The following is a 27176-nucleotide window of genomic DNA, read 5'->3' on the forward strand; positions in this document are numbered from 1 at the left end:
TTGGCTTCTAAAGTCCTCTCAAATTAATATCTTACATATGTGGTCATAAAACTGTTATTGTGTAAGATACATATAACTATCCAATATATATTTACAAATAATAGGTTACTCATTTCAGGCACTCCCCATCACTCCCCATATCTGATTGTTCACCATTTGAATTGTTCTGCTGCTTTGAAATTCAGCACCACCTAACAAGGTTACATTTCTGTCAAATCTGCTACCTGCTTGAATGCAAAGAAATAAACTCCTTCAAAACTGATCAGTATTTTCCTGCTAAATAGAGACTGAATAAGTAAATGAAACGCGCAGGGAGTACATCTGGCAGACTGACAATGGACCTTACTGAAGGCACCTTTACTGAAGGTACACGCCTGTGAATGGTTGTGCTGCTTTTTTTGTTACACAGTGAGCCATTAGTTTACTTGTGAGAAAGGTCATGTCAACAATTGTTGTTTAGTTGTGACTATTCTAACTGTATGAGAGTTACCGTGCTATAGTTTCTTATCCGATTCAGATTGATCCATCTTTGAAATTACAGCTTGGGATATCGAAATGAGTATTTAACAGAGTGTAGTTCTAATGGTAGAAGAATCAGAAACTGTAGCCCTGTAGAGCACCTACCACTTTTCATTAGTGCTGTCTATTTCTTTTTATATCTCTTTTATTGTCTCTTCATTTTCAGAGAAGTGGTTTGGAGATATGAGAAAAGAAGCATGGCTTTCCAGTGTACACCATTTTAGAAACCACTGGCACAAATGGGCACAAGGTATTGCCCACATAAAATTGTTTCATGCACTATTTAGGAGTGGAAGTGATTCCCAATCACACTAATTTGTTAAAGGTTTCACTTACCAACAACTTTGATTTTAATATGTGCCACAGCTTCTCCGGCCTCGTTCTTAACCATAATTCGGTAAGTGCCCGTGTCTTCTTTTTCAGCTGACTCAATAACCAAAAGGCCATGATCTGGGTAGGATTCGGCACGTACACGGCCACTGAGATCTGTGATCCACTGTAATTCAAGGTAGAAATGACTCTTTTATGATATGAAGTTGTACCATAGATGCTCACGTTTCAAAATAAACACAAAGGACAAGTATTTACAAATGTAATACGTTCTGCTTTCCCAAATCTCTAGTCCTAACCATGTTATTATCAAAGAGGTATCTTTAGGAGGTGTTGCAGAGAGGGTAGGGTAGGTTTGTGCATTAGTTTCTACTAGGTTCTTTATGCACTGAACCTTCTTGCATGTTAATGTATTTACAATTATTTACAGTCATGCTGTTTCACCATCATACCATCTCGTTGATGCTCACAAGTTGACCAAAATTACACAACTATGTGCGAGCCACCTTTTTTCCAGTGGTGGCCAATGGGCAGCATTTAATGAGTGTTGACAATTTACCACGGTGAAGACTGTATACTCTACCTCTCATACAGGCACCTACAAACACACTCACAGACTGACAGACTCGCAGAGTAAAAATGTTAAAAACAATTCTCACAGTCAGCTTTTATAGCAAAGAAAAAGAATCATTCAGCCTGAGAGGAAATCTATTGACATAGATGGAACTTCTCCCACCAAGGGACTCCTCTTTATCCATTGCTAGAAAGGGCAGCAGGGTAAACTTTTTTTTTATTGTTTGCTGTAGAGCTGGAAGAATGACCACAACTGTGTCACAACAAGGTATTTTGTCCCAAAGCGACGTGCCATGGGAAATGTATTAAAATAGCAACATAACGTTTCCATTCAAGGCACTACTGTGCAGCATAATTGAAGTGAAAGCTGCTAGAACCCCTTTCAGAGGGCCACGGGACAAGCAAGGATACTGGGCCCAAATGTTGGGATTGAGAACGTTTACCAATGATGTCCTGCTTTATGGGCCAGTGACTGCACTAATGGAACCATAACCTCCTGCTAGGTTCTGGCTGGGGGTTTACCGGTTCCCCATAAAGAAGGCCATCCTCCCAACCAACAGTGTTTCTCAACCATTCCTTTACTGACCTGTTTCTGGGCTTCTGTGCGTAGTACCACAAATTTAGGACACTCCTCCTGTACCCTGCGGAAATCTTCCTGGATAGGCCCTCCTGCAGCTGGCAAACCCTGCTGCTCTGGAAACGATCCATCCACCGGCAACTGGATTGCTTCAGAAGCCTCACCCTCCCCTCTATTTGGAGCAGAAGCGATGGCGTCCAAGGCCATTGCCTTCCTGGATTCTGCCCTTTCCTTGCCCTATTCCCTACAAATCAGGAATGATCCTAGTCCCTCTCTGAATCTGGTGCTTTGGTCAACACAGCTGACATTGTCCAAGCCATAAAGGCTTCTGGTCCTGGCACCAAGCCAGGGGCAATCAAATTATTGCCCAAGAGACATTCAGCACCTTGCTTTTTCCCTTTCCCTGACATCAATCATGGCCAGCCCAATCGGCCCAATCGGCACAGTAAAGTCCTTAGTGGCAGCCCTTCTTTGCATATGGAGTTGTGGAACACTACTGCACACAGGCTTTTTCCCTTATTGAACTGCAGTCATCTCTTCACAGCATGCAAAGAGAGTCCACTCAACAGGACTCCCCACTGAACCTCACTTTTTCCAATGCTCTCCTCTTCCTCACAGGGCACATAGGTCTTAGCAAGTAGTAAGGCATTGTTACTCCAGGCTGCAGGGCAGGTGGTCTTGGATTCCCTGGGTGATGTCCTCTCACCCAACAGGAACTCTAGCAGGCCTTTGCTGCCAGTCCTGGTCACAGGCAGACGTCTTATAGAGCTTTCCCCCACTACACAGCTTGCCTGGCTGCTTGGCAGATGACAGTTTTTAGGAGTCTCAAGCTCCCCTTCTTGTAGTCCATTTACAGACACCAAATGTAATTTAGAATCTGAGTCTTTTGAGGTTTATGTTGGGGGTCTGCTTTTTTTTAAGCGCTCTCTCCTCTACCCTCTTCTTCCTCTTGAAAAGAGTTTGTCACAACAGGAGTGACTTCACGACACAGGCCATGAGAGTGGCTTGAGCTTCACTCCTCGATGTTAGCCACAGTGATATGTGTATTAAAATGTTAGCCTGGGGCCCCAGCCCTACTCTATCTCTAATCAGCCCCGTCTCTTCCCTGAGATATGCCCAGATCCCTTCCATGTAACCCCTCACTGAATCAAAGAACACCCTTTCTATTGTACAGAGAAGCCAGGCTTTCCCCTCTCCAGTTTGTGTCTCACCCAGCTTACAGCAATGCAGCAATACACAAATCTGTCTGAGTGGATTATTCTACCGCTTCTCCATGTTTCACCATGCAGGCCTGGGTCTCCAACAATGGAACCCCGTGTCCTCCATGTATTGTACCATCCACAGGCAAACACAGAGCCAGTGCATATATACAACCTATACCCAATGCACAGCACGGTATCCTTCATGTACTTCACCACTCAGAGGTACACATACATCCAACACATGCATTCACCTTGCACACACTGCACAGAACTACATCCTCCATGTATTGTACCACTGCTAGGGCAGGTGTTTTAATAAAAATTATTAACAAGAGTTCCTGTATTATGAGTAAGGGATTTGTGTAGGAAATTATAATAACATAGAAAAATAATGCAGATTGAAAATGTGATCACGGTGAGTGGCCACCAATGTTCACGAACTGTACTTATTAACAGTTTATTAATATGAAATGTTGAGTATATGTTTGACTAATGTAGTAATATGTCATATTAAAGGTTATGCCTTATGTATTAGCTTTATTGATTATAGGCCTTACCTTAGCCAAGGTCTTGGCCTAGTTGCCCGGCCTCATGTCAAACTGTATTTCTTAACGTTTAATAAATGGCTGTCCTAGAGAGTTAAACCGTGATTTTCCATTGTATTGTATAAATGTGCACAGAGCTAAAAGTCTTTCTCATGAGAACCGATTGCGAGAAGATGCTGTTCTTGCTAAATTTAACATTATGTGTGTGATATGTGTGAAACTAACTTTCCCAGGAGGAGAACAATGGAGATACTGACTGGAGTAGAAGCTACAGCAATATTGTTACCCGACGAGCCGGATGATGGGGATATTGCAGGAAAAGCCAATCAGTGACATGTGAATGGAGTAGAGGTAGAATTCATAGATTTAAAGTTTTTGTTTTATTGGACAAAGTGTGAACATTCGATCTCTTGACCAATAGGGACTTGGGAAGTAGTTTTAGGGAATATAACTTAACTGGACTGGACTGCACTGAGAAGAAACCAGCATTTACCCCTTTTCTTGCTGGCTGAAAAGTCATTATTTTTCTTGTGCGTCTTGACAAGAGACATGCTTGACTTTAATGCTTATAGAGTTTGCGTTTCCGAACTTTGATGCTGAATCCTGATGCCATGCTGACTGAACTGATGTCCTGATGATGAAGACTATCTTAGCTTGCCGATCCATTTGAGGAAAGGTATTATTGTACCCATGTGTATGTTGTGCCTATTTGCTTTTTCTTTCTAGGTACCAACCGCACAGTTTTGATAGAGCCATAGTTAGATGTTTTCCAAATTTGTGTTTACTAAATTGTTTTGCATGAAGCCCAACATGCTGATGATAATCTGATGTTAGATATGGATTCTCACTAATGAAAGTTCTGTCAAAAGGGAAAAACGTTTGATGAATTTCTTTGCTGAATCTAAACTTATGTGATATTGTTTGCACTATTGTTCTTGTTATTAATTTGCACTTTACCCTTAGAATGTGTCATAGTTCAAGCTTTGATTAGATTACGTTTCTTCCGCCGCTTTGGTCAGCCATTGTTGTTTTTGTACGTGTATCATTTGATATTGAGATTATTTTACGTGACTTTAGCATTTTTAATATAGGGAAATAAATATTCTAACCTTTACTAAAAGGTGTGGTTATTCATGACTGAAAGGTCACGGTGTGTGACAATTACTGACTCTATTGATTATTAATGTTATTGATTATCATTGATTATTGATGTTACTGATTGATTATAGGTTAATGATTTGTATGTACTGGAGATATGGTGGGATCATCTTAATTGCGAGTATAAAGGTTTATCGACCTATTCCAAACCCTTTGTAAATTTATTTATTAAGGACAGATGCGCTAACACCACCCATAGGCACACTTACACCTAACAGATGCATTCACCATGCATGCACTGCGCAGTACTGCATTATTCCGGTATTATACATCTACAAGGCACACATACACCCAGCGCAGATACACCCCTCCTTTTCTGAGCTTCACAACATACTGATGTAGGCCAATGGTGGGTTAAGCACATCGCAGCCAAATTTTAAAACTTAGTGAGCCTGTAGGTCTCACTCCAGTAACACAGGTTAAAAAGGACCTGTTCACTCCTACCGATCACTACACAGAGTGCTGCACCACCGCACCTGTGCTGCCCAGCTCCTGGTGAAGGCAGTACCCTTTCACCACTATGAAAGTAGTTCCTTGGGCACCCCTCCCAGTCCAACAAGACTGCAGTACATGACAGAGGCCTATGTCATGGCTTATACACATGATCCGTGTTTGCCTATCACAACAAACATCAACAATGGGGATAAAGGCATGAGTAGAGTTGACCACTCAGGGCATGGGTGCATGTCCATTACAATGCAGGGAACTCTTCTGTTCCAACAAAAGCTGCAAAAATGTAAAGCAAAAATATTTAATGCAAACGTTTTTAAACCATTTAATTTGTAGCCTTAGAAAGATACGCAACTCACAGATAATAATATTAAGTATGTCTACTTAAAGACAAGGTAATTATAATTGCGGTAATACTCATTTTATTGACCTCAGAAGGATAAACACCAGCACAAGCCCTGTCCAGACGTAAACCTGTGATCTGCAGAATGACAGGTCATGAAAATTCCTACTGAGCTATCTTGTCAGCTTGCTGAGCTTTAGAGCCAAATGCAAACACATGCACTGTACGTCTAGGTAGCTATTGCAATATTTTTAATGTAAGTTCTATGATGAGGGGACTCAATAGGGTGTTCAGGCGCCAAAATGGCGACTCTGATACATCTTGGAACAAAGGGTGATAATGCTGAAGATGGTGAGGCTTTACCTATCAAGTTAATTAGAGCACTAGTCATGGGCGGATGGGGGAGATGCTACTGCACATGGTGTATGCTAACTTCATGACAACTTGGTCACTCGTGTCTTCTCAGGGGAGTGAAAGCATTAAGTTCACTGATTTGAGCCACTAGGTGTTACTAGCACAACTACCTAAATAATTCAAACTCAGAGGGTCCATTTCACGAAGATTCTGCTGTAATTAAGAATGATTTAATTCTGAAATAGATGTGGCTTACTTCTTAAATTCTGGGAGTACATCAGACCCACTGATGGAAAAAATCTTTGTGAATCCTGTCCAATCGTGTTTAGTTGGAAATGATGAAAGGCCGAGGCCTCTCTGTCTGGATTTAAAACTGTAGCGAGCTGGTGGCACGCAGATTTCTGAAAAAAAGTCACATCGACGCCCGGAACTATCTTAATAAAAAATATAACGACATGAAGAGTTATTCATTTTTCTTTAATAGCTCACCGCTAACTGAATTGTGGTCTGGTGCTTCTAATAATGAATTATTATTACCCAATCCAGTGGTTCTCATCTCCGCTTCCAAAGGATTACAAGGTGTTCCTCTCTATCCGGATTTGAACACAAGAGGTGCAGGTTACTCCCGATGTAAATAACGTTCATAAGTTCAAAAATGGAGGACTCTCTGTTAAACATTATAAATACATGCTACTGACTGATTTTTAATTTCTTTAAAGTGAAAAATGTTATTAATCTCACTTCGTAATCTCATAACAGATTTATTGTCGTTAAAGTATAGTATTCAATGCAATGGCCTACTGGATCAACTCTTGTAATTAGGTCTTTTTTCAAGCCTGTATGTGGCACAAGAAAAAAAAATCCTACCTGTCAAAAGCAAGAGTTTCGATGAATATGTGCTTTCTCCATCATCTTTGTTTCGTGATAGTGGGACATGATGCTCAGAGCTAATGTTCGCACCTCCCTGTATGATGTGCGCGCGCCATAGCAAGGCGGTGTTTATAGCTCACACACTGTTCTCATGCTGTTCCAGCCTGCTTGCAGGCAGCTCGGATTTGCATGGGCCACAGTCTGTTACTAAAGCTGCATAAAGATGGAAGGACATCACTGGGCGTTCTGCCCCTACCCCCTGCTTCTCTAGTCATGGGCAATTATTTCTGTTACTTTGTGGGATTAGCTTGTGACCGGTGGCCAGACTATATACTACTGTGACGAGTGAATATGCAGGGGCTTTAGGGCTACTGGTGTCAGGACAGATCAAGAAGATCCAAATTAAAGATAGCTTTTGGGATGTGTTGCCCTGTATCCAAGAAAGGAGATGCTGAATAAACAGCGAGAGACTCCTCTTTGCACTAATGGTTTGTTTTACTACACTGTCCTGCTCCAGTAATAAGGCATACGGCAGCCCCATAGGCGAGGGCAAGCCTACCACTGCCTTTCTCTTCTTCTTCTAGTAAATGAAGGTGTATGGGAGAAATCATTATATTCCCAGTTGTTTGTCCCTGCTTCCAGTTCATGTCAATTTTTGATGCAAAAACCAGTTTGGCTAGCTGTTTTAGTAGATTGCGCTTTGCATCGAAATCTGGGTGTTTGTGTTGATTCACCCTCAATAATGCTCCTTAACACAAAGTGGCACAAAGTGTTTTTTTGCGCTGAGAAAAGTGAAAAACACCTTTAGCATTGGCCAATTAATCACAGCTACCACTTTGCATCGCAGTAGTGCCAATGAAGAGCCTTAGTAATTTTGGCCTCAAATGTTGTGTAGTTTCCTGTATTTTTCCCCTATGCCAGTGTTACTGCTACTAATAAGATGACAGCCTTACATAGGGTGATGTTTTTGTTTGCTACGACTTGTTATTTCCTGTCTGATCTTTGACAGTATTCTCTAAAAAGGATGAGTTTCGGGATTGTTTCTATATTTTTTGTTGAAGGCGTGTTCTTCTTGAAACTTCACAATATCTTTCTCATTTGTGTTGATATGGGGTACAGCTGGCTCGTTGATATTTAGGGTCCTGTTACTCTATTGTGGTTTATTTAAAGTTAAGGTTTGGCTGTGATCAGAGAGTTGGATCTGTAATTGTCTTAATGGTATTTGTTGTTTTTAGGTTAACTAGATAGTCGAACACACTACTGCACAATTGTGATAACTATGTAAACTGTGTTAGTAAACCCCTTCTGGTTGTGCCATTGAAAGTCGACATTTACCCTGCTTTTGCTAAGGTGTAGTAGTGCTTTCATGTGGCTGGTTGTTTTGAAATATATGTCTGTTTCAGTGACAACTTTCACCTCTATTAGAGGATGCACTGACATTTCTCGGTTGGCCAACTAATACACAATGTGGTGTGTATTAGTTGCTGAACAGAGAATGGCATTTTGTGATGCCCAACTGCCAGTTATTAGACAATGTAGATCAGTGGTTCTTAATGTTTTGACTTCTGCGAACCCCCAATTAAACATTATTGGAATACAGGGATCCTTAATGAGTCATTATTGGAAGCCAGGGAACCCGGCCTAAACAGTTTCTATGCTTTGGTCCGCAAAACAATACACGAAAATACGAAAACAAGTATGCACCAAATAAATGCTCAAATACTGAAATATTTTATGTAATTTTCAATCAAATATAGAAAAAGTTTTCACATTTTCAGTGTTTATGTATATACTTTATTAATGTTTAATTGATTCATTTCAATATTATTTAATTTTATAATATAGTCACATGCCCCCTGAGTAGGCCTAGTGGGCCCTTAGAGGTCCTCAGATCACCGGTTATGAACCACTGGCGTAGATCATGGATGTCGATTCAACAAAATGCCATGGGTAGCTGACGTTACATTACACATCTTTTGACTTTAATGACATCACAGACAATGATAACATATGGGCTTTGACTATGAATCTTCCTAGCATGCAATGTCACATGATCTTATTCCAAAATCAAGCAGAAAACGGTTCTCGTGTCAGGTGGTATGGAGCTAGCATGATGGCATGTTGCACTGTACTTTAGAAAGATGCAAAGTCTAATGTGTAATATGGCTTGATAAAAAAGTATATTTGCAACTTTACTTATGGCAAGAGAAACTTTTTCTACTAGATTTTGTGTGGTGAAAGTTGTTACCAACTGAAAGGCTGGAGTGTGATGTAGTTAGGCACACAATCATTGACTGATATCGAAAATATATTGAATATGAACTACATTATTGACTAAAATTAATCCTTATTGCTAATACTTTTTGATTTGTGATCATTTGCAAGGCAATATAACTCATGAAGCACAGAAATGACATTTGTATTTTTGTATTCAATGATCATTTTTTGAGTGTTTGCAAGGATACCTGACAACTTGTTTAAAATGTGTTTATTTACAGTTCATTTGTTTAATTAATCAGAAGCGTGTGCATTGCACTGCTGAATTTATTTATTTTACAAAATCTGAAATCTGATGTCCGTCCACAGTGGCTGTGGCAGAAAGTAACCAGTGCTCATCAATGCACTTTTCACACTTTTTTCTTGCAGTGGCAGCTGTCGATCTTTGAAAATGCTTGGGGATCAATGGGGTTCTTCCAAAAAAGTTGGGTCAATAATGCATTTTAAAGGACAAATTTCACTTACATTTGCTCAAAGGCTACGGGCTCTGAAAGGGTACTAATTTAATATTCAAGTTTTTTATGGTGTGTCAAGCCAATGAAACCTGGCAATCACCAAGAATTTACCACATATTTTTAAATCTGCAATGGGTGCCCCCATATGTCAAATATTGCCTCCATAGTGGAAGAGCAAGCATTTTATCATGGGTGCCCTCATGTGCTCGGTGTGCTCTTTCATGCCAAAAATGACATACATCATGACAGTGCTGACATTTTGCCACTAGTACTGTGACCGACATGTCAAACATTGGTATGTTAGGGCCTGGATTTGGTAAAGGGTCGCCTCCTTTATGCCAAGAATTACTCCCAATGTGCCATTGCCAGCATTTTGCCATAGGTTGCACATATGCCAAGTTCTACCTCTAGTATCCCAGTGCCAGTATTTTGCCACAGTTGCCCTTTATTCGGGTCCCAAGCCCAGCTCTACCCATGCTGTTGCTTTTTCCTAAAATTTTCCCCTTTTTTGTGTGCCTGCTCCTTGCTTTTCCCTTGTTTTCACTGCTTTCTCCTTCCTTTTCCCTTGTTTTTTTGTGCTTTCTCCTTACTTTTCCCTCATTTTCACCACTTTCTCCTTGCTTTTTCCCCCATTTCTGTGTGCCTCTTCTTGCTTTCCCCTCATTCTCACTGCTCTCCCCTTGCTTTCCCCCATATTTGTGTGCCTTTTCCTTGCTTTTCCCATATTTGCACTGCTTTCTCTTTGCTCTGTCCCCCATTTTTTGTGTGCCTTCTCCTTGATTTTCCCCTCATTCGCACTGCTCTCTTCTTTCTTTTATCCCATTTTTTGTGTGCCTTCTCCTTGCTTTTCCCTCATTCTCACTGCTTTCTCCTTGCATCCCCCCTTTTTAGTGTGCCTTCTCTTTGGTTTCCCCATTTTCCCTGCTTTCTCCTTGCTATTTCCCCTGTTTTTTGTATGCCTTCTCTTTGCATTTCACTTATGCTCACTGCTCTCTCTCTCCTTGCTTTTTCTCCTTGCTTTTCCCCCTCATTCTCACTGCTTTCTCCTTTCCTTTCCCCCTTTTTAAGCATGAATTCTCCTTGATTTTTCTTGTTTTCCTTGCTTTCTCCTTGCTTTTTCACCTGTTTTTTGTATGCCTTCTCCTTGCTTTTCCCACGTTCTCACGGCTTTCTCCTTGCTTTTTCTTCCATTTCTTACCTGCCTTCTCCTTGCTTTTCCCTCCTCTTCATTGCTTTCTCTGGGAACCTGCAATCACCTGGATACTATGCTGGGTGATGAGCTCTTACTCACACTATATTCTTACTCACTCTTACTCTGATGCAATCATACTTACTCACTCACACTCACTTGCACTATCTTAATCCCAGTAACTCATTCTCACCCAGACCCAGTTATATACACTCACTATGACTCACTCATTCATTCCCAATCACTGTTGTTCAAATTCACTCTTACTCTCATTCACTCATGCTTTCTTACTCAGTTACTTACACTCACCCTTACTCACACTCATTCACACTTATTTTCAGTCACTTACTGACTCTCACTCACTATTACTCACTCTCATTCATTGTGACTCGTTCTAGCACACACTTATTTTCACCCACACACCATCTTTTTGGCCTGAAAAGCCATAGTAAGACATGTTGCTCAAACCAGGTTCAAGCTTTTAGAAGTTCTTCCATCTTTAGTGCCCGCTTTTCACACTGGCACAATATTGAGAAAAAATGTATGCAAAAGTTATTTGCACTCCTTTTTTTCATTTTGATAAAGTTGGTTGCAAGTATGAATGTAAATTGGGAGGAAACAATCTGCAATCTGCTCCCTATTAATGGTAATTCTTAAAACAATGCCAATACATTTTGTGCCCAGGTAGCACTAACACCAAGGTCTTAGTTACCCAATGATTGTATCGATGCCGTTATCCAGGATACTTCGGGCCTATTCGCAAGTTAAATTTGCTCATAAACGTATGTTTACAACCAATGCACCTTACTTCTGCCTTCCAGGAACTCATAGGAATTCCTGACACACATTATTAGATTTATATGTGTGAGATCGCTATCACCAGTATGGAGTTCACTGCACTTATACATTCTATTGAAGAAGTGGGAATATGGATATTCCAAACTTGGTCTGCCCTGGAAGTTTTTGAAAGCCGATAATTATGGCTGATTGATGGCATTCACAAACTCCTTCCATTCCCCTTTCCACTCTGGAAAGGGTTAAATGTTTCTTTGAGCTAAGGGCTGGGATAAATGTATTTCCAGGCTGGAAAGGAGAATGTCATATGATCTTCCTCAGAATATGCAGTGAAACCTGCGCATGTTGCAACTTTCCATTCTTATTCCTGGGAATGTTTGTGAAGTCCATAAAGTAGTAAATTTACACTTGGACTTGTAAATCTGCAAGTACAGAATTACTACTTTTTGGTGTATCAGTCCCAATGTGTATCCATATATTTCTTACTTTTCTATACTTATTACAAAGATGAGACTCCAATGTGCAAAAAACAGAACTTTCGAATAATGAATTTCAGGAGAGTGTTTTCTGCAATATTAATTCCATATCCGATGTCCATCTGCCAACACATGCATTCAAGCGCTAAAGTCTTAGAACTGCATATGACACAGGGTCTGACTGGCCTATAGGGCAATCAGGTAGTGTCTTAGAGACTGGCCTGATATCTGAGTATATGGACTGCTTTTCTGGAGGTTTGTGGACCTGTTTTATGGTCTGGTGGGTCAGTTTTTACTATTGATTTCCCTATTTCACATTGTCTGTAGCAAGCACATATGCATGCAGTATCCCATACGTTGCAAAATACCTATGCAGTGTGTCTGCACAAATTCAAACTGCCCTATTTGCAAATCTGGGCCACTTTTTTAGCTATCTGATTCTTTAATGGTGGCCTCTTTTGTTTTGTTGCCCGGGCATATTTTCTGTCCCAGTTTAACCCTGACACAACATTTGTTTCCACATAGAAGAGCTCAAATTATTCCTCCTGATAAAAAATGTCTGTATTTGGAGAGGGTGAGTGGTGCAGTAATTGTCAAGTTACATACCTTGTCCCCTCTACTCCAGATGATTTTTGGAGCTGGCTCTCCAGTGATTGGGACTTCAAGACGCAGTTTGTTCCCAGCAACGACAACTACAGTATTGTCTGGGTAATTAAGAGCATCAAAATGGATCTTTGGCGGATCTGCAATGGAAGATTCAATAGTCATTATGTAATAAATGGTGCTCAATTTACTGTTCATAAGCTACTCATGGGAAGTACTTCATCATCTGGTACAGAATGTTTACAATGTATAGTGTGTGTAGGATGGTGTACTTTTAAGCACAACACTGACTCCTAACACTTCCAAAAAACAGAACATTCCATCATGAATGTTCTAAACGTATGAGTCAAATGCGTCAACACTTCACTTAGGGTAGTAAGAGCTATATGAAAGCAATAATGCCGGGGTCTCCAACCTTTTCTGTAGTGAGAACTACTTCTGATCAGTGAAAATCATTGTGAGCTACTGATAGCCAGGGCACTCATGCAGTGTTAGAAGACACACCCACGCCCAGCTCACTGACTATAAGCCTAATGCCCATACAGCCAGAAACTATGGTTTGAACAAAACACTTTTTGACTGAAGGCGCTATGACAGGGCTGCAGTGTGTGCCAGTGAGAGTGTGGTCTTGTGTGCATATGAATGGGATATGTGCATGTATGGGTGAAAGAGAGCGTGTATCATATATGCTTGTGGCACAAGACATAACTTTTCCTATGTGGAACCGTTACATATATAACACAAACACACAACCATTTTTTTTAAAAGGTAAAAATTTAAAGTGCATAATAATTTTCTGCAAAAAATTCATAAAATTGAAATATTTTCTGCACTTTAAATCCCTCCTGCTTAAAAAAGCTGTATTTTTCAGTTATAAATATGACACTATGGCCCTCATTTCAACATTAGCGGGTGGCGGAGGCTGCCCACCAATATTGAACCGCCAGTCGGCCGCCTATGTGGCCTGGAACCCCCGGGCCGCATTTGGACATCCCCGCTGGGCCGTAACATTGCAGCCGGCTCCTAATGGAGCCGGCGGCAATGTGGCGGTGCGGCGGGTGCAGCAGCACCCGTCGCGCAATCCACTGCCTGTAATTCGTATTGCGCGATGGGGCTGTGCCTGGGGGCCCCTGTACTGCCCATGCTAAGTGCATGGGCAGTGCAGGGGCCCCCAGGTGCCCTGAGGGACACCCCAACTCCCCTTACCGCCAGCCTTTACCGCCATGGACCTGGCGGTAAGGGGAGTAGAAATCCCCCGGGCAGCGCTGCCCTGGCGGATTACGACCGCCATGGCGGTATACCGTCGGTCCCGGTGGTATGACCGTGGTGCTTTCGCCACGGTCAAAATATGGTGTGTAGTACCGCCAGCCTGTTGGCGGTACTACCGTCACATTTCCCCTGGTGGTCACCGACCGCCAGGGTTGAAATGAGGGCCTATGTCTACCACCCATTGGGTGAAAGGTGCCTGCTGTGTGTAAATGTGACACTTTGAAATGGGAGAAATTTAACTTTATGTTCATTTGTATTTCATAAAACTCATCAGTTACATTTTCTCCCGTTTCAAAGTGTTGCATTTACAAACAGCAGGCATCATGCACCCAGTGGCCTGTAGACCTGGTGCCAGATTTATAACAGAAAAATACAGCCATTTACTTAAATGGGAGGACTTTAGAGTGAAGAAACATCCTTCACAAAATATTAAGACACGATTGACTCAATGTTTCATATAAATATTTTTCTTTACTTTAAACATCTCCCATTTAAAAAAATGACTGTACTTTTCAGCTATAAATATGGTACAGTGTCTACTGGCCACTGGGAACAAGAGGCCTGCTGTTTGTAAATGTGACACTTCGAAATGGTAGAAGATTAAAAAGAAAAGTTAACGTAATTAATAACATAACACTTTATTTTATTTTTTCCCATTGAAAAGCATTCAGAAACATCATTTTGTTCTCAAACTAGTAGACAAGGACTTTTAGTTAAGATTTAAATACCTCAATGCTTGCCTCTGTGCCCTCCATCATAAATGTAACTCCAGTACTGCTCATTATGAGGCCTCTTGCAGCCTGAAGATAATATTGTAAAATAAACACTGCCTTCCTTAACTTCAAAAGGGAAATTCGACCCTGTGCTTATTTTAAAATGAACTCAAGGGTGTGAGCTGCGCTGAAGGTGTCTTTGACTGGTTGGAGACACCTACTATAAAGCAATGCAATAACCAATTTACAGGCACAAATATTGTGCCACAGAAATCTGAAGTTTTTCCAATAAGTCGTTTGTGCTTGTTGGAAATATCTAAACTGCAAGGAACCAGAACAGAAAGGGCTATAACCAAAAAAATCTGAATTTTCTGGGCATGCTGAATTTCACACAATAGACTGAGGGGTCTGTGTCACCAAACCAGTTACTTCAATATGCCAAATACTATTGCCTGTGAAGTATTTTCTTGTAGAGGACAGTCACAGCTTTACGGCCTAGGAACTAAAGTGGGTAGAACTCGAAGAGTTGCACTATACAGAATTCCGCAGAGTTACATAAGAACTCTGTGAGATTCCCCACAGTTCCGACTATGCTAGTGCAATGGATTAGGTTAACCAAGTTGCGCTGAAATATTCACATTCATATACATTGTTATATTGTTTAAAAAAACACTTTGGATAGGGTCTGCAGTACAGTGCTGACACCTTATGGAGCTGTGGCCAATGCAAAGAGTTGTGTGAATCACTACTAATCCACTTTGCTCCTAAGCATTAATGAAACTAATGGATTTAAAATCAGACGAGAGCCTGATCTCAAATAATACCTACAAGTTTGCCACCATAATGTGCCTTTCCCTGAACGAATTGTCTGCTCAACAGACTGCCCAAAGCACAAGGCGGATCTGCTGTTTACTCCACAGTTCAAGTGCTCTGAAAACAAAAAACGCCTGCGAACAGCGTTCTGGAAACGACTCAGACCACTCCCTCCCTACCCTTTACCATGACAAATGCAGTAGGAGTGGGGTGTCGGCCATGCCGGAGGCCCTGGGAAATGCCAGGAGGAAAGTTCTCTGCTCGACCATCTGAATAGGGAGCAGTTTTGTTTGCTCATACATTGTTAGTAATGTTGTCCCAGTACACTTTCCCCCACTAATGGTAGACTGAACAGGTTTGGAGGAATCTATTTTTACAAACCACCTGCCTCCAAATCCCATGAAGCCATATTGTGGAAAATCCTTGGCATCACATTCACCAATATTAGGTTGTATAATTGCCATGACATGTGTTATCACTCTCTGTCTCTAGTGCTATTTTGTCTAGATATCTGGTGCAGCAAATGTGTGTCGGCCTCTGATACCTGATCAGGTAGTAATATAGAGCCTTATTAGGGTCCAGTTGAGCCCGCCAGCCCTGCGCAAGTACACGGATGAACCTGCTACACTAACAACAACTATGGCCCTGTTCTGGGGGTAAGTACATTTAGTGCTGCTACCTGTTATCTGATAGCGAGCCAACCTGAAGATGGAGAATAATCCAAAAGAGAAAACAAATTGCTTCTGTGACGGATAGAACAGTGCGTGTCAGACAACAGAAACTAGGAACATACCTCTCTGATAGGCCAATTACACAGGAAGAACAAAGTCCTGCCCAGTCTGTGGGGAGCTGGGCAATATCCAGGATGATGATCATGAGTTGACATGGCTAGCCACTGTGGGTGTGCGGCGCACAACTCTCAGCAACACAACCGAAGGCAAGCTAAGGAGGTGTAGCAGGCACACCAACACTGGTGGGAAAAGGCCAGCAACTCGATGTCAAGGGGCCAAAAAGGTAGAGGAAGTCACGAAAGGCAGCAAGTTTTGGGTGGCCTATAGGAAGCGAGAGCCGGGGCAATTAATTAACTACGGCTGAAGTGACCAGGCCGTAATCACCCCACTCCAAGAACTACTGACCCATTCATCCACAAGTTACAAAGAAAGTTGGGGGAAAGTATGTCACAGGCGCTAAACCAATCAGCACAGTGGAGACAGTGCTTAATTTGTAAATAAATGGTGCCGGAGCCCTAAGCTCTCCTCTGAAACAAGTGCCTGCTGCAATTAAATGGGTGAGCACAGAATACTGAGTCAGTGTAATCTTGAAGCCATCTCGGGCCTCTTTAATCCATTTACAGCCACTCCCTGGCCCTTCAGCTCACTCTTGCAGATTTCTCCCTTTGTGAAGTTTTTTTGTTTTTGTCTTCCTCTGTCTTTCCCATATGTGTCTTTTGCTCGTAGTAAATGCTTGAAACAGAAAAATAAGTGCCAGCCCTCAAAAAGAAGTCCCCAGCACCGGAAACCACCGGTTCAAATTAAGCACTGAGCGGAGAAGAAACAATTCAGGCTACCATTGACACTCTCTGATGATCACAAGCAGTGCTGATAATAATGATTAATTCAGCCGACAGAGCGAAGCAGCAGAATTTATTAATGCCACATTATAAGAGTAATGTAAAATTAATAGGTTCCTCCAATTCCACCGGCAGAATTAAAGACGCCACCCCCCTCATAGAAACATGTTTTCTTGTAAAACACCATGGACTGACAAAAGTGGTGTCAGTCTGCATTTACTGTGAAGCTCAAACCGCTTTAAAAATCTCTAAAAGAATCCAAGGATACAAAAGCACCGATGATAGAGTGTAGTTACTTTATTGGGCCTCACCCACCATCTGCCCTGTAGTAACTGGCACAAATAGAACCCCCAGGAACAGTTAGATAACAAGATTCTTCGGTATTCCCCCTCAATAATGACTCCAGAATATAGTGCGAGCAGAATACTGTGGACAAAATATCTATGACCAAAATGCCATGAAAGTAAATGCTTAGAAGCAAGTACAGGTTTACTTTACTTACGACTACATATATGTACCTTGACAATATATATGTATTCAAGGTATGTAGATGTGGAATTAAGTATATTAAATCTATACTTACCTATATGCACTTAGCTTCTCGATATTTTGGTCCTCAATATTGTAATCACGATATTTTAGAAGCATGCTGTTTCTGTTGTTGATATTTCGACATACAGAATGGAATAACAGCAGGGCCAAGACACCATAACAACCTTCTCGCACACCTGCTGTAAGCCAGCGGCACAATAATGCAATTGTGATCATAGAACAGCCACGAGGTGTGAAAGTATTTGGGCATTACGATTAAGGCTGAATTTAACTCTTGAGTGCCTGTGTGATCACCTCCTCACTTCCTGTTTGGATCCCTTTTTCAGACCCTGTGACGCCCTCCCTCTTTCAACTCATGGGTGAAAAAAATTACCCCAACTCAACCCTGTTCAACACCTATGCTAGCATTCTACCCTTTTGCTCATCACCGGCGAGCATCAGAGCCTAGAGGTGTCAGAGGCCACATCGCCCCAATTTTGGCTGAATTTTACTACCCAATTAAGGGGTCGAATCACGTCGTGTGAATTAAGGTCAACACTACTGTTCCTACATAATTTACTATAGAAATGAACATGTTTGATGGAGTGTTCAGAAAACACCCATTTATCACCAGGCACGTTTTATAGTAAATGGGAACTGCAAGTGCCTGAATGAAATAAATGGAGCTAGATTTGCAAACCGTATCCTACCTGGAAAAAGCTCTGTAAGAGGTACAAATGCCTACTTTTCAAATGAGAGCCTGAGTTCCCAAGTGGATATGGAGCATCTGAAATGGGGCCAAAAAAGTTCACCCCTTCCTTCCAATTCTCTAGAATCCTGCGCGCAACTTTGTTCTTAGTCTTTGGGCTGATATTTGAGCCATTAAAGAGTGTTTCCAAGCAGACAAAGGCCCAGTGTACCCCAAGACAAAAGTCCCCTACTGGGAATGTGCACAGCCTGGCCAGTGGCTGGTTAAGCTCTGCTGACCTAAGAACAACCTGTCAGCCATTTACAGGTCAGGTAGCAGGAAGTCCCAAGGTAATTTTAGTCTTCCAGGCTTCTGTCAATAATGCTTTGTCGTAGCATGTAATGGTCCAACTGGGAGGGGATTCAGTCCCACGCAATGTATTGTTTCCCCCTGCCTCCAGCCGTGAAGATGGTGTGCCCCTGATGTGAGGGGTGAGTAAAAGAGAGCCGCGGTTTGGCGCCAATGCAGTATGCAAGTAATATGGTGTCCTGTCATATGTCCAGCGTGTTACCGAGCGCCTGGCCGGGCCGGTAACACAACAAATTGGCAATGGCGTCCCCTGCCCCATCGTGCCCAGTGTTTCCTTGCTGCGCATCCGTAAAAGCTCCACGGCAGCTGGTGGTGTTGTGCCCCCACCTGTATGGGGCGACACACAGCGCATCCTGCACCGCGGTGTTTGGTGGCTAGGTGGCTCTCCGTGGTCTGGGCCCTGGAGCAGTGCTCTCAGCAGCGGAGCTGAGCATGCGCTGCCTGAAGGGTTGGTGGCCCCCCTCACACTCTCCACGTGCCTCAGAGAGGCGAACTGAAGGCCAGCACACGGTCTGCCCTCCCTGCAGCAAAGTGAGGAGATCGGGTCTCTGCTGTTCATCCAGGGTGGCCTGTCTGTCAGAGGACAGGCATCTGCTGGGATGGTGCAACAAGTAAACCCGTAAGTGATCAAGGCACCCCAGCCATGGGCGGTCTGTGTGTCACTCAGCTGGAAGGGAGGCTGAGCCCCCACAGGACAGTGCAAAGACAGCCATTTACTCAGGGGCCCCTTCCCTAGTTAACATTAACTATTCACCAACTGAACTTTACCCTGAGGAGGGCCTGCCAGAAGAAACACAGACAATAGAACAGGGGTCTCATTACTGGGATTGGCCGGATGTCTGTCACCGGGCGGATCAATGGGAGGGATGCTGACATTGCCTGTGCTGTGCAATGTCATCCATACCTGCGCTGGACCCCTTCATAATCGACGGCCCACCATTAGCCCAGGCGGCTAGGGGGAAAGAATGGGTTGAGAGACTGGAAACATATTTTTGGGCTGTCGCATTAGACAATGACTGATGCCGTCCCATGCTCTTACATCTGGGAGGAGCAGCCATCCACAAAATCAGTAAATCTCTCATAGAGGAAGGGCCACTTTTCACGTATCAGTCACTGAAAAGATCCCTCACAGCCTACTTTGAACCATTAGCCAACCCGGATTACGAAAGGTTCCTCCTGCGTCAGGCTAGACAGCTTCCAGAGGATTTGGTAGACACCTTCGAGCAGAATTCCTTTCCAGGCTGTCACTCAGTAAAGCTGAGGGAGAACATTCTACAAGTACCGGGGATATTGATGGCGAACATGCTCACACTGGAGAGATCCAAGGAGCTCTCAAAGGTACGTGCAGCCCATATGGAGGCAGCCCTGCACAAACCGGTAAAAACTGAACCAGTGAACGATGTTACCACAGCCCACATGGACCGAAAGAAATCACGCCCGAAGTCAAGTGCAGCAACCCAAGCCTGCTACATGTGCGGTGGGTCATATCCTCATCAAGGACAGTGCGCTGCCCAAGGGAAATGGTGTGCCAACTGTGATAAACCAAACCACTTCACCAAGGTCTGCAGGTCTGCCTCCTCCAAGAAGCCAAATCAACCAAAGACAGTGCAGGCTGCACAGATCCACACATCGGACAAAGGCAATGGAGACGTGGATGACGAGGAATCAGAAGGTACCGTCCATGTGATCCATGCCATGCAACCGGAAGGCGACCCCAGGAAGCGCATCCCGAAATGCAAAATACAAGTGGGGGGCAAGCCAGTCGTGGCCCTCATAGACACCGGGGCTTCGATCAATATCATGGCACTCCAGGCACTGAAGACACTCCAACTTCAACCGATGCTTCGCCCCACCACCACAAAAGTGTTTGTGTTTGGGCCATCCACTCCACTTCCCCTGGCAGGAGTATTCAGAACCAACATCAGGCATGAGGCTCAGAACGTTAGCACCAACTTCTATGTCACCAAGACTGGTTCCGGTATGCTCTGGAGCTGCCGGACGGCAGAGAAGCTGGGCCTGGTGTAATTTGTGTTTAGTGTACCTCAAGAAAGTATTGAAGGGCTGTTAGCAGAACACTCCCGGCTGTTCAATGGAATCGGGTGTTTGAAAGAAAGGCTGATACACCTCCACATTGACCAGCCCATTCAACCAGTGGCCCTGAATCATCACAGGGTCACCTTCCATCTATGCCCTAAAATGGAGGGGGAGTTGTGAAAACTGGAAGCAGCCGGCATCATTGAGCGAGTGGAGGGACCCACGCCTTAGGTCTCACTGATTGTGGTCATCCAGAAGCCCAAACATCCTGGTGAGGTGAGGATCTGTGTAGATATGATGCTGCCCAACACCGCCATTCGTCGCAAATGCGACCTAACCCCAACCATTGAGTGGATCTAGGTGGTTCTCAAAAAGGGACCTCAGGGCAGGCTACCACCAACTCATGCTTCACCCCGTATCAAGAGCCATCACCACATTTTCCACACATGTGGGGCTCCAGAGGTACACCCACCTCAGCTTTAGGATTCCCAGCGCGGATGAGGTGTTTCAGGACACTCTAAGAGGAGTACTAACAGGGCTGGATGGGGTCATTAATGTGAGTGACGATATACTGGTACATGCCCCTACAATAGAAGGACACCTTGAAAGACTTTGAACCACATTCAAGCACCTAAAAGCATGATTTACCACTGCACAGAGAAAAGTGTGCATTTCTACAGACTCACATTGCTTTCTTCAGATATCACTTCTCTGATAAAGAAGTAATGTCAGACCCGGAGAAGGTACAAGACATTCAGATGGCACCAGCACCCACCTCTGTCACCCGTGTCTGTAGTTTTCTTGGCATGGTCATGTACTGTGGCAGATTCATTCAGAATGTGGTATCTCTCACTGCTCCTCTCTGAGAACTGACAAAGACCAGCGCTCGCTGAGAGTGGGGAGCTGCCCAGGAAAGTGTCTTCCATTCCACCAAGAATGCACTGTCAGCTCATACCACGGTGAGGTCTATCGATCTGGCCAAAGAGTCTTAACTGTGTTGATGCAAGTACGGTGGGGCTAGACGCCATTCTGTAGCAACATAGCAAAAAAGGTGAGTGGCACCCGTGGCCTATGCCATTCGAGCCCTAACGGAGATGGAACAGCGATACTCCCATATTGAAAAAGAGGCCATTGCCGTCCATTGGGGTTGTCACCATTTTCACCTCTATCTATATGGCCAGCCAGTGGTGACAGACCACAAACCCCTTGTTCTGCTTTTCAACAGGGTCACATCCACTTCTCCCCCTTGGATAGAGAAGTGGATTCTAAAGTTACAAGAATATCAGTTCACGGTGATGTGTCGACCGGGATCCGAAAATCCCGCGGACTACCTATCAAGGGATGCCAGACCGGTATCGCTCAAGAGGAAAGCTGTGGAGGATAACGTCCATTTGGTGGTGGAGCGATCGTGACAATTACTGGTGCCAATGCAGGAGTTCAAGTCCGCCACCCAAGAGGATGAATGCCTCCAACTTGTCATAGTGGCTGTCCGTACAGGAAGGTGGCATGAGCTGGTACATAATCTATCAAGAAGGACTGAGGAGGCTGGACACACATTAGCTGCTCTGTATCGTGTCCGACAGGACCTCTTTGTGTCGCCAGAGGGGTGTTAGCTCCACGGGCTGCAACTGGTGGTTTCCCGGTCTTTGCAATTACGCATAGTGGATTTGGCTCAGGCGGCCCACAAAGGCATGGTCAAAACTAAAGCCAGACTTTGCTGCAAAGTGTGGTTCCTTGGACTAGATCATCATGTGGAAAGAGTGGTGCGACACTGTCACCTCTGTCAGGCCGTGGGCCCCTCTGAGCCGTCAGCACCTATAATCACAGAACCAATCCCATCCAGGCCATGGAATCGGGCCAGTGCTGACCTGGGTGCCTTACCTGACAGCCAGCACATGCTGGTGGTCATTTATGACTTTTCCAAGTATCCAGAGGTGGACATACTGGACACAACCACGGGCAGGTCATTCCTCATTTGGAAAAAATCATGGCTACTCATGGCATCATTCAGGGATACAGAACGGACAATATCCCGTCATTTTCTAGTCAAGAGTTTGCAGAGTATCTCGCTCTGAATGGCATTGCCCATCGAAAAATCATGCTGTGCTGGCCTCAAGCAAATGGTAAAGCTGAGCGCTTCATGCGAATATTGAATAAAGTCCTGAGGACTGAGGTGTCCAAGGCACTCAATATTGACTGTGCACTGTATGCATTCCTGAGGGACTATTGACTCACACCCCACACTACCACAAAAATATCACGAGTTGTTTGTGCATGAACAGACAGGTAGAAGACACCATCCCTCATTTTGACGGTCCCACTGAGCTGCAGGATAAGGCAAGTGAGAGGTTGCGTTAGTGTGGATCTACCAACGATCAAATGTCAAAAAAGAGATGGGGAGGGTTTCACCTCTTCAAGTGGGTGACCAGGTGTTAGTCAGGAGCCGGTACTAGGTGGGAAGTTTAGACTTCCGTTTAAGTTGACGCCGTGGACTGTTGTGAGGGTCTGAGGTACTGTGGTCACTGCAGCAAAAGGCCAAGAGTCTGTGACCCGGAACATTTCATTTTTCAAGTGCTACCGGTCTGAGACCACTCTTGGGGACGCTGGTGCCACCACACTACTCAATGACTCAGATGGTATGGAGTCTGGGGATGATTGCCTTGGTACCCCGGGGTCAGGGGTCACGACACTCCGAGGTGATTCTCCAGAAGACAACCTGGGTTCTCCGGGGATCTCATCTGAAGGACAGCAGGGTGGTTGCCAGCAAGAAACACCTGGGCTAAATGGTTCTGAAAAGACTGTGGTGAGTGTTCCTTTGAGGGCTAGGTCTGGGAGATACCATCTCAGGCCTCGGCCCTTGCCGTCCAGCAAGCTGCAAGACTTTGTATTGATCTGATGAGGTATTGCGCAGAGTAGATTCTGTATTGATATGGGCAGTCCAAGGACTTGTCAAAAGGATGGCTGATATATTCTGGTAATTGCAATTGGCATTGTTTAGTATTGTGTTATTGTTCTGTATATTTTCATTATGCTAGGAGGGAGGTAAAGGAGGAATGTTATGTCATAGCATGGAATGGTCCAACTGGGAGGGGATATCGTCCCACCCCATGTATTGTTTCCCCCTGCCTCCGGCCGTAAAGATGGTGTGCCCCTGATGTAAGGGGTGAGTAAATAAAAGAGAGCTGTGGTTTGCCGCCAAGGCAGTACGCAAGTAATCTGGTGTTCTGTCATATATCCAGCATGTTACCGAGCTCCACGCCGGGCCGGTAACACAACAAATATGTTGTGAAATCTGACATGACTGTTGCAGTCACTGCCATCTATAGTGGTGACATGAGTCTCTTCATTCATGGATGAAGCCATGGAGGATGGTGTAGTGATCTTCCAAACTCTGCAGCAAAAGGTAGTTGGAATAGGTGGCAGCGGCAATGTGACATCATTACACATATTCTATTAAATCATTTCAATAATAAAGCAGTTTTCTTATTGCTGATATGTTTTGAAATCAGAACATGTCTGTAAATAAATGACAGCAGTGTCTTGGGATATGATAGGCAACCTTTTGTAACATGTTATACATTAGACCTTATAGACTTTATAGACTTGGTACTGTGGAAGTATCCAGCTTGTTGACTGTCCCCACAATGTACATGTCATTTTCAATTTTAGCAGTGTAAATTTAGCATGAACTTGTAACTATGCCGTGGGCATGTTTCAATGTTCATTAGATTATAGTTACTTTCTGAATGTCTAGATGTCTCCCTGCGTCTTTGAAACGTATTGCTAACCATAAGGACTATATGATCCCACCAGAAGTAAACATAGAATATTTCATGGAGACTCAGCTGATTGATATATACAGTTTTTAATTCACTCATGCCAGGGGTCAGCTCGATGTCAGCTCCGTAATTAAATGAACCATGTCCAGACAGAGTCTGATCTTCCTGGAGGTCGAGCAAGGCGCCATGTTTGAACAGCTTATTTGACACTGAGTCCACAAATACTTATTACTGTGTCACATTCATCAGACCTTTCCCTGGGTTGCAGCTGTCGCCTCAGCCATCTGCAAAACTTAAAAGAGTTATCAGCAGCAGATGCCAATGGCGAATAAAAGTACCAACCGTCCACTCAGCTACTCACGACGATTGTAGCAGATATCAAAGTAGTTTTTATTCAGTAAAATGTGAAAATCTGTTGCGCAGGCATGTCACAAACTTGACTGAATTATTTTCTTCTGTGAAGTGCGAAGCCCATAACACATTTTGAAGTCTGAAATGAACAGAGTCCAGTTCACTCCATTCCATCTTCGGGATTCCTGAAGTCCAAACTTTCATTTGTCAAGAACCGTCAAATTAGAGTTGTTTCTATAGCGCTGTCCAGAGTGGAACCTTGTTTTACAGGGTGTGGTTAGTCCCATGATCTTGTCTGAGTATCAGACACTGGATTCACGTCTGTTTTCAAAGCACTGGCAAGGTTTTTCCAAAGGATCTGAAATTGATATTTTTCTAAGTGTCAGATTCATTAGGAATGGAAATAAAGTGTTGTCAACATGGGAATACCTTCACCTTACAGCGGCCTCACTCACAGGTTTGCTGGCCTTATGCCTGAAGGTTTCAAAAGGAGGTTTCAACTTATTTGTGCCGTTGATGAGCAGGCTATAGCTTTGTCCAGTTCGCTTACCTACCCTTCCAGCAAAACTAAGAATACGTGTATTAACCCAATTGCTTTGTTGTTTTATTAATATTTCTCATTGCCTTAATCCGTTCCAGTGAAGTGCTGTTCAGTCAAATAGATTGAAGCCCATCCTAGACCCAATCATCGATGGCCAGAAGAGAGTCTTGGGTGCACCAGTGTTGTGGCCAGGATCACATTTGATCTGTCACTGGTCCTCGACAAAATCCATCTTGCACACAACGAGTTGCCTATAATACACCTTGAACTATTGCAGGCTTCGCACCGGTTTCAAAGATGACGATTGTAGCTTCTGTTTTGTGGGATTTTATATGGTGTCTACGACATCAATCTCTGTGCGTAGATCACCCAACTTGTTCGGTAAAATGCTAAGCTGTTCTGATTTTGTTTTTGCGGGCTGGATTGCAATTTTACTGCTGTAAATGTATTTAATTTAAATTGTCAAATTTGGTACCATTTCCAAGGGACGAACACTGGTAGGGTGCTCATTTTAAATGACTGCTGGTTTAAAACTCTTGGAAGATACCTATCAAACTCTTTGCTAGCAGAAATTAAACAGAATTCCAATTCCAGTTCCATTTCTAGATTGATTTAAAATCCAAAAAGGGCATCTGTTCAGTGAGAAGAAGGTGGACGAAGCAGAAACACAAAAGCCGTATGTAGAACAGCAGCGATTATACACACTTCCTGGATGTCAAGAAATAGGGCAATTGATGAAAATCCTCAGACAAGATATCCCAGAAAATAGCTACATGGTGAAAGAAAATATTTTTTGCCACCACAATGACGACCCTTAAATGAAGGCACTGCTAGCAGATGTTTGTACTTTATATGTACCTCAGGACACAGATTAGTGACAGCAGTGTCTAACTCTAACAGTCCTTGCATACAGTAAGCATCAGGTTGTGTTTACTGTGGGCAGCACTGGGAAACACTGGAGCACAAATGTCTCAGATCTGGGTTTTTTCATCATCGAAAGTTGGTGATAAGTCCCAGTAAACTACTGCTTAGTTCAAGACAAGTAACCACATACGTTACAGCATCTTTTGCAGCCATGTCAATTCTATTGCTAAGGTTGTGACCTCACTGTCCTGAATAATGGACTTCCTAATCCCCAGTACTTAACCAAAAGTAAGCGAGATGACATGAACATAGAAAGGCACACAGCCCATAATGTGAGTTAACTCCAACCCCGAGCAGCATCAGCACCTACCTATCACATGGACTTTGCCGGGGATGTTCACCAAGTAGAGGTCTGGAACAAATGCATAATCTCCGTCATCTTCCACCAGGGAATTTTCTATGATTAACCTGTGGATTCTTTAAAGATAAAACGAGCATGGTTAAAAATTAAACATAGTCTATAGAGTAGAAACCATTGATTGCGCAATTGTGCTTACATTTAATTAGTTTCATCATTGTAAGTAGCGCACAGTTCAAATCATGCTAGATTTGGAAAGGTTGCCAGAAGTCAGCAAGACGTCTGCATAGACATTTTGACACTTCTGCAGAAATACTTATAAGTAGTATGTATCACAAGCATTTAGTTCACAGTTGCTGTTTTTTGGTGATCACTGGGACAGAATTAACTGCATGGAAGTTGTAGAGGAGCCCCATGAGTTCACTGGTAGGCAAGTGGTTTTAGGGCCTCGTAGATGTGAGAGACCTATTGCAGCCTCAGTGGAATGATAGTCATGCCAAGTTAGATGGAACAAAGTATCTTAAGAAGGTGAGTGGTGGGACCAACACTGCTGGCATCTCATACTTTTGGTTTCACTATG

General features: G+C 43.4%; 1 protein-coding gene across 11 annotated transcripts in view; it reads right to left on the reverse strand.

Moving 5' to 3' along the window:
- The window catches only part of MYBPC1 (myosin binding protein C1), a 362797-nt gene that overhangs the window by 162417 nt on the left and 173204 nt on the right, over positions 1–27176 (reverse strand). For all 11 annotated transcript variants that reach the window (XM_069229024.1, XM_069229023.1, XM_069229030.1 and 8 more), the window contains 3 exons: positions 26609–26715; positions 12720–12856; positions 856–1015 (listed from right to left, as the gene is read on the reverse strand). In XM_069229024.1, the coding sequence (XP_069085125.1) occupies positions 856–1015; positions 12720–12856; positions 26609–26715 (404 nt within the window). The remainder of the gene's footprint in view (positions 1–855; positions 1016–12719; positions 12857–26608; positions 26716–27176) is intronic.

Source organism: Pleurodeles waltl, chromosome 4_1 (assembly GCF_031143425.1).
Source record: "Pleurodeles waltl isolate 20211129_DDA chromosome 4_1, aPleWal1.hap1.20221129, whole genome shotgun sequence".
Classification (NCBI taxonomy): Eukaryota; Metazoa; Chordata; class Amphibia; order Caudata; family Salamandridae; genus Pleurodeles; species Pleurodeles waltl.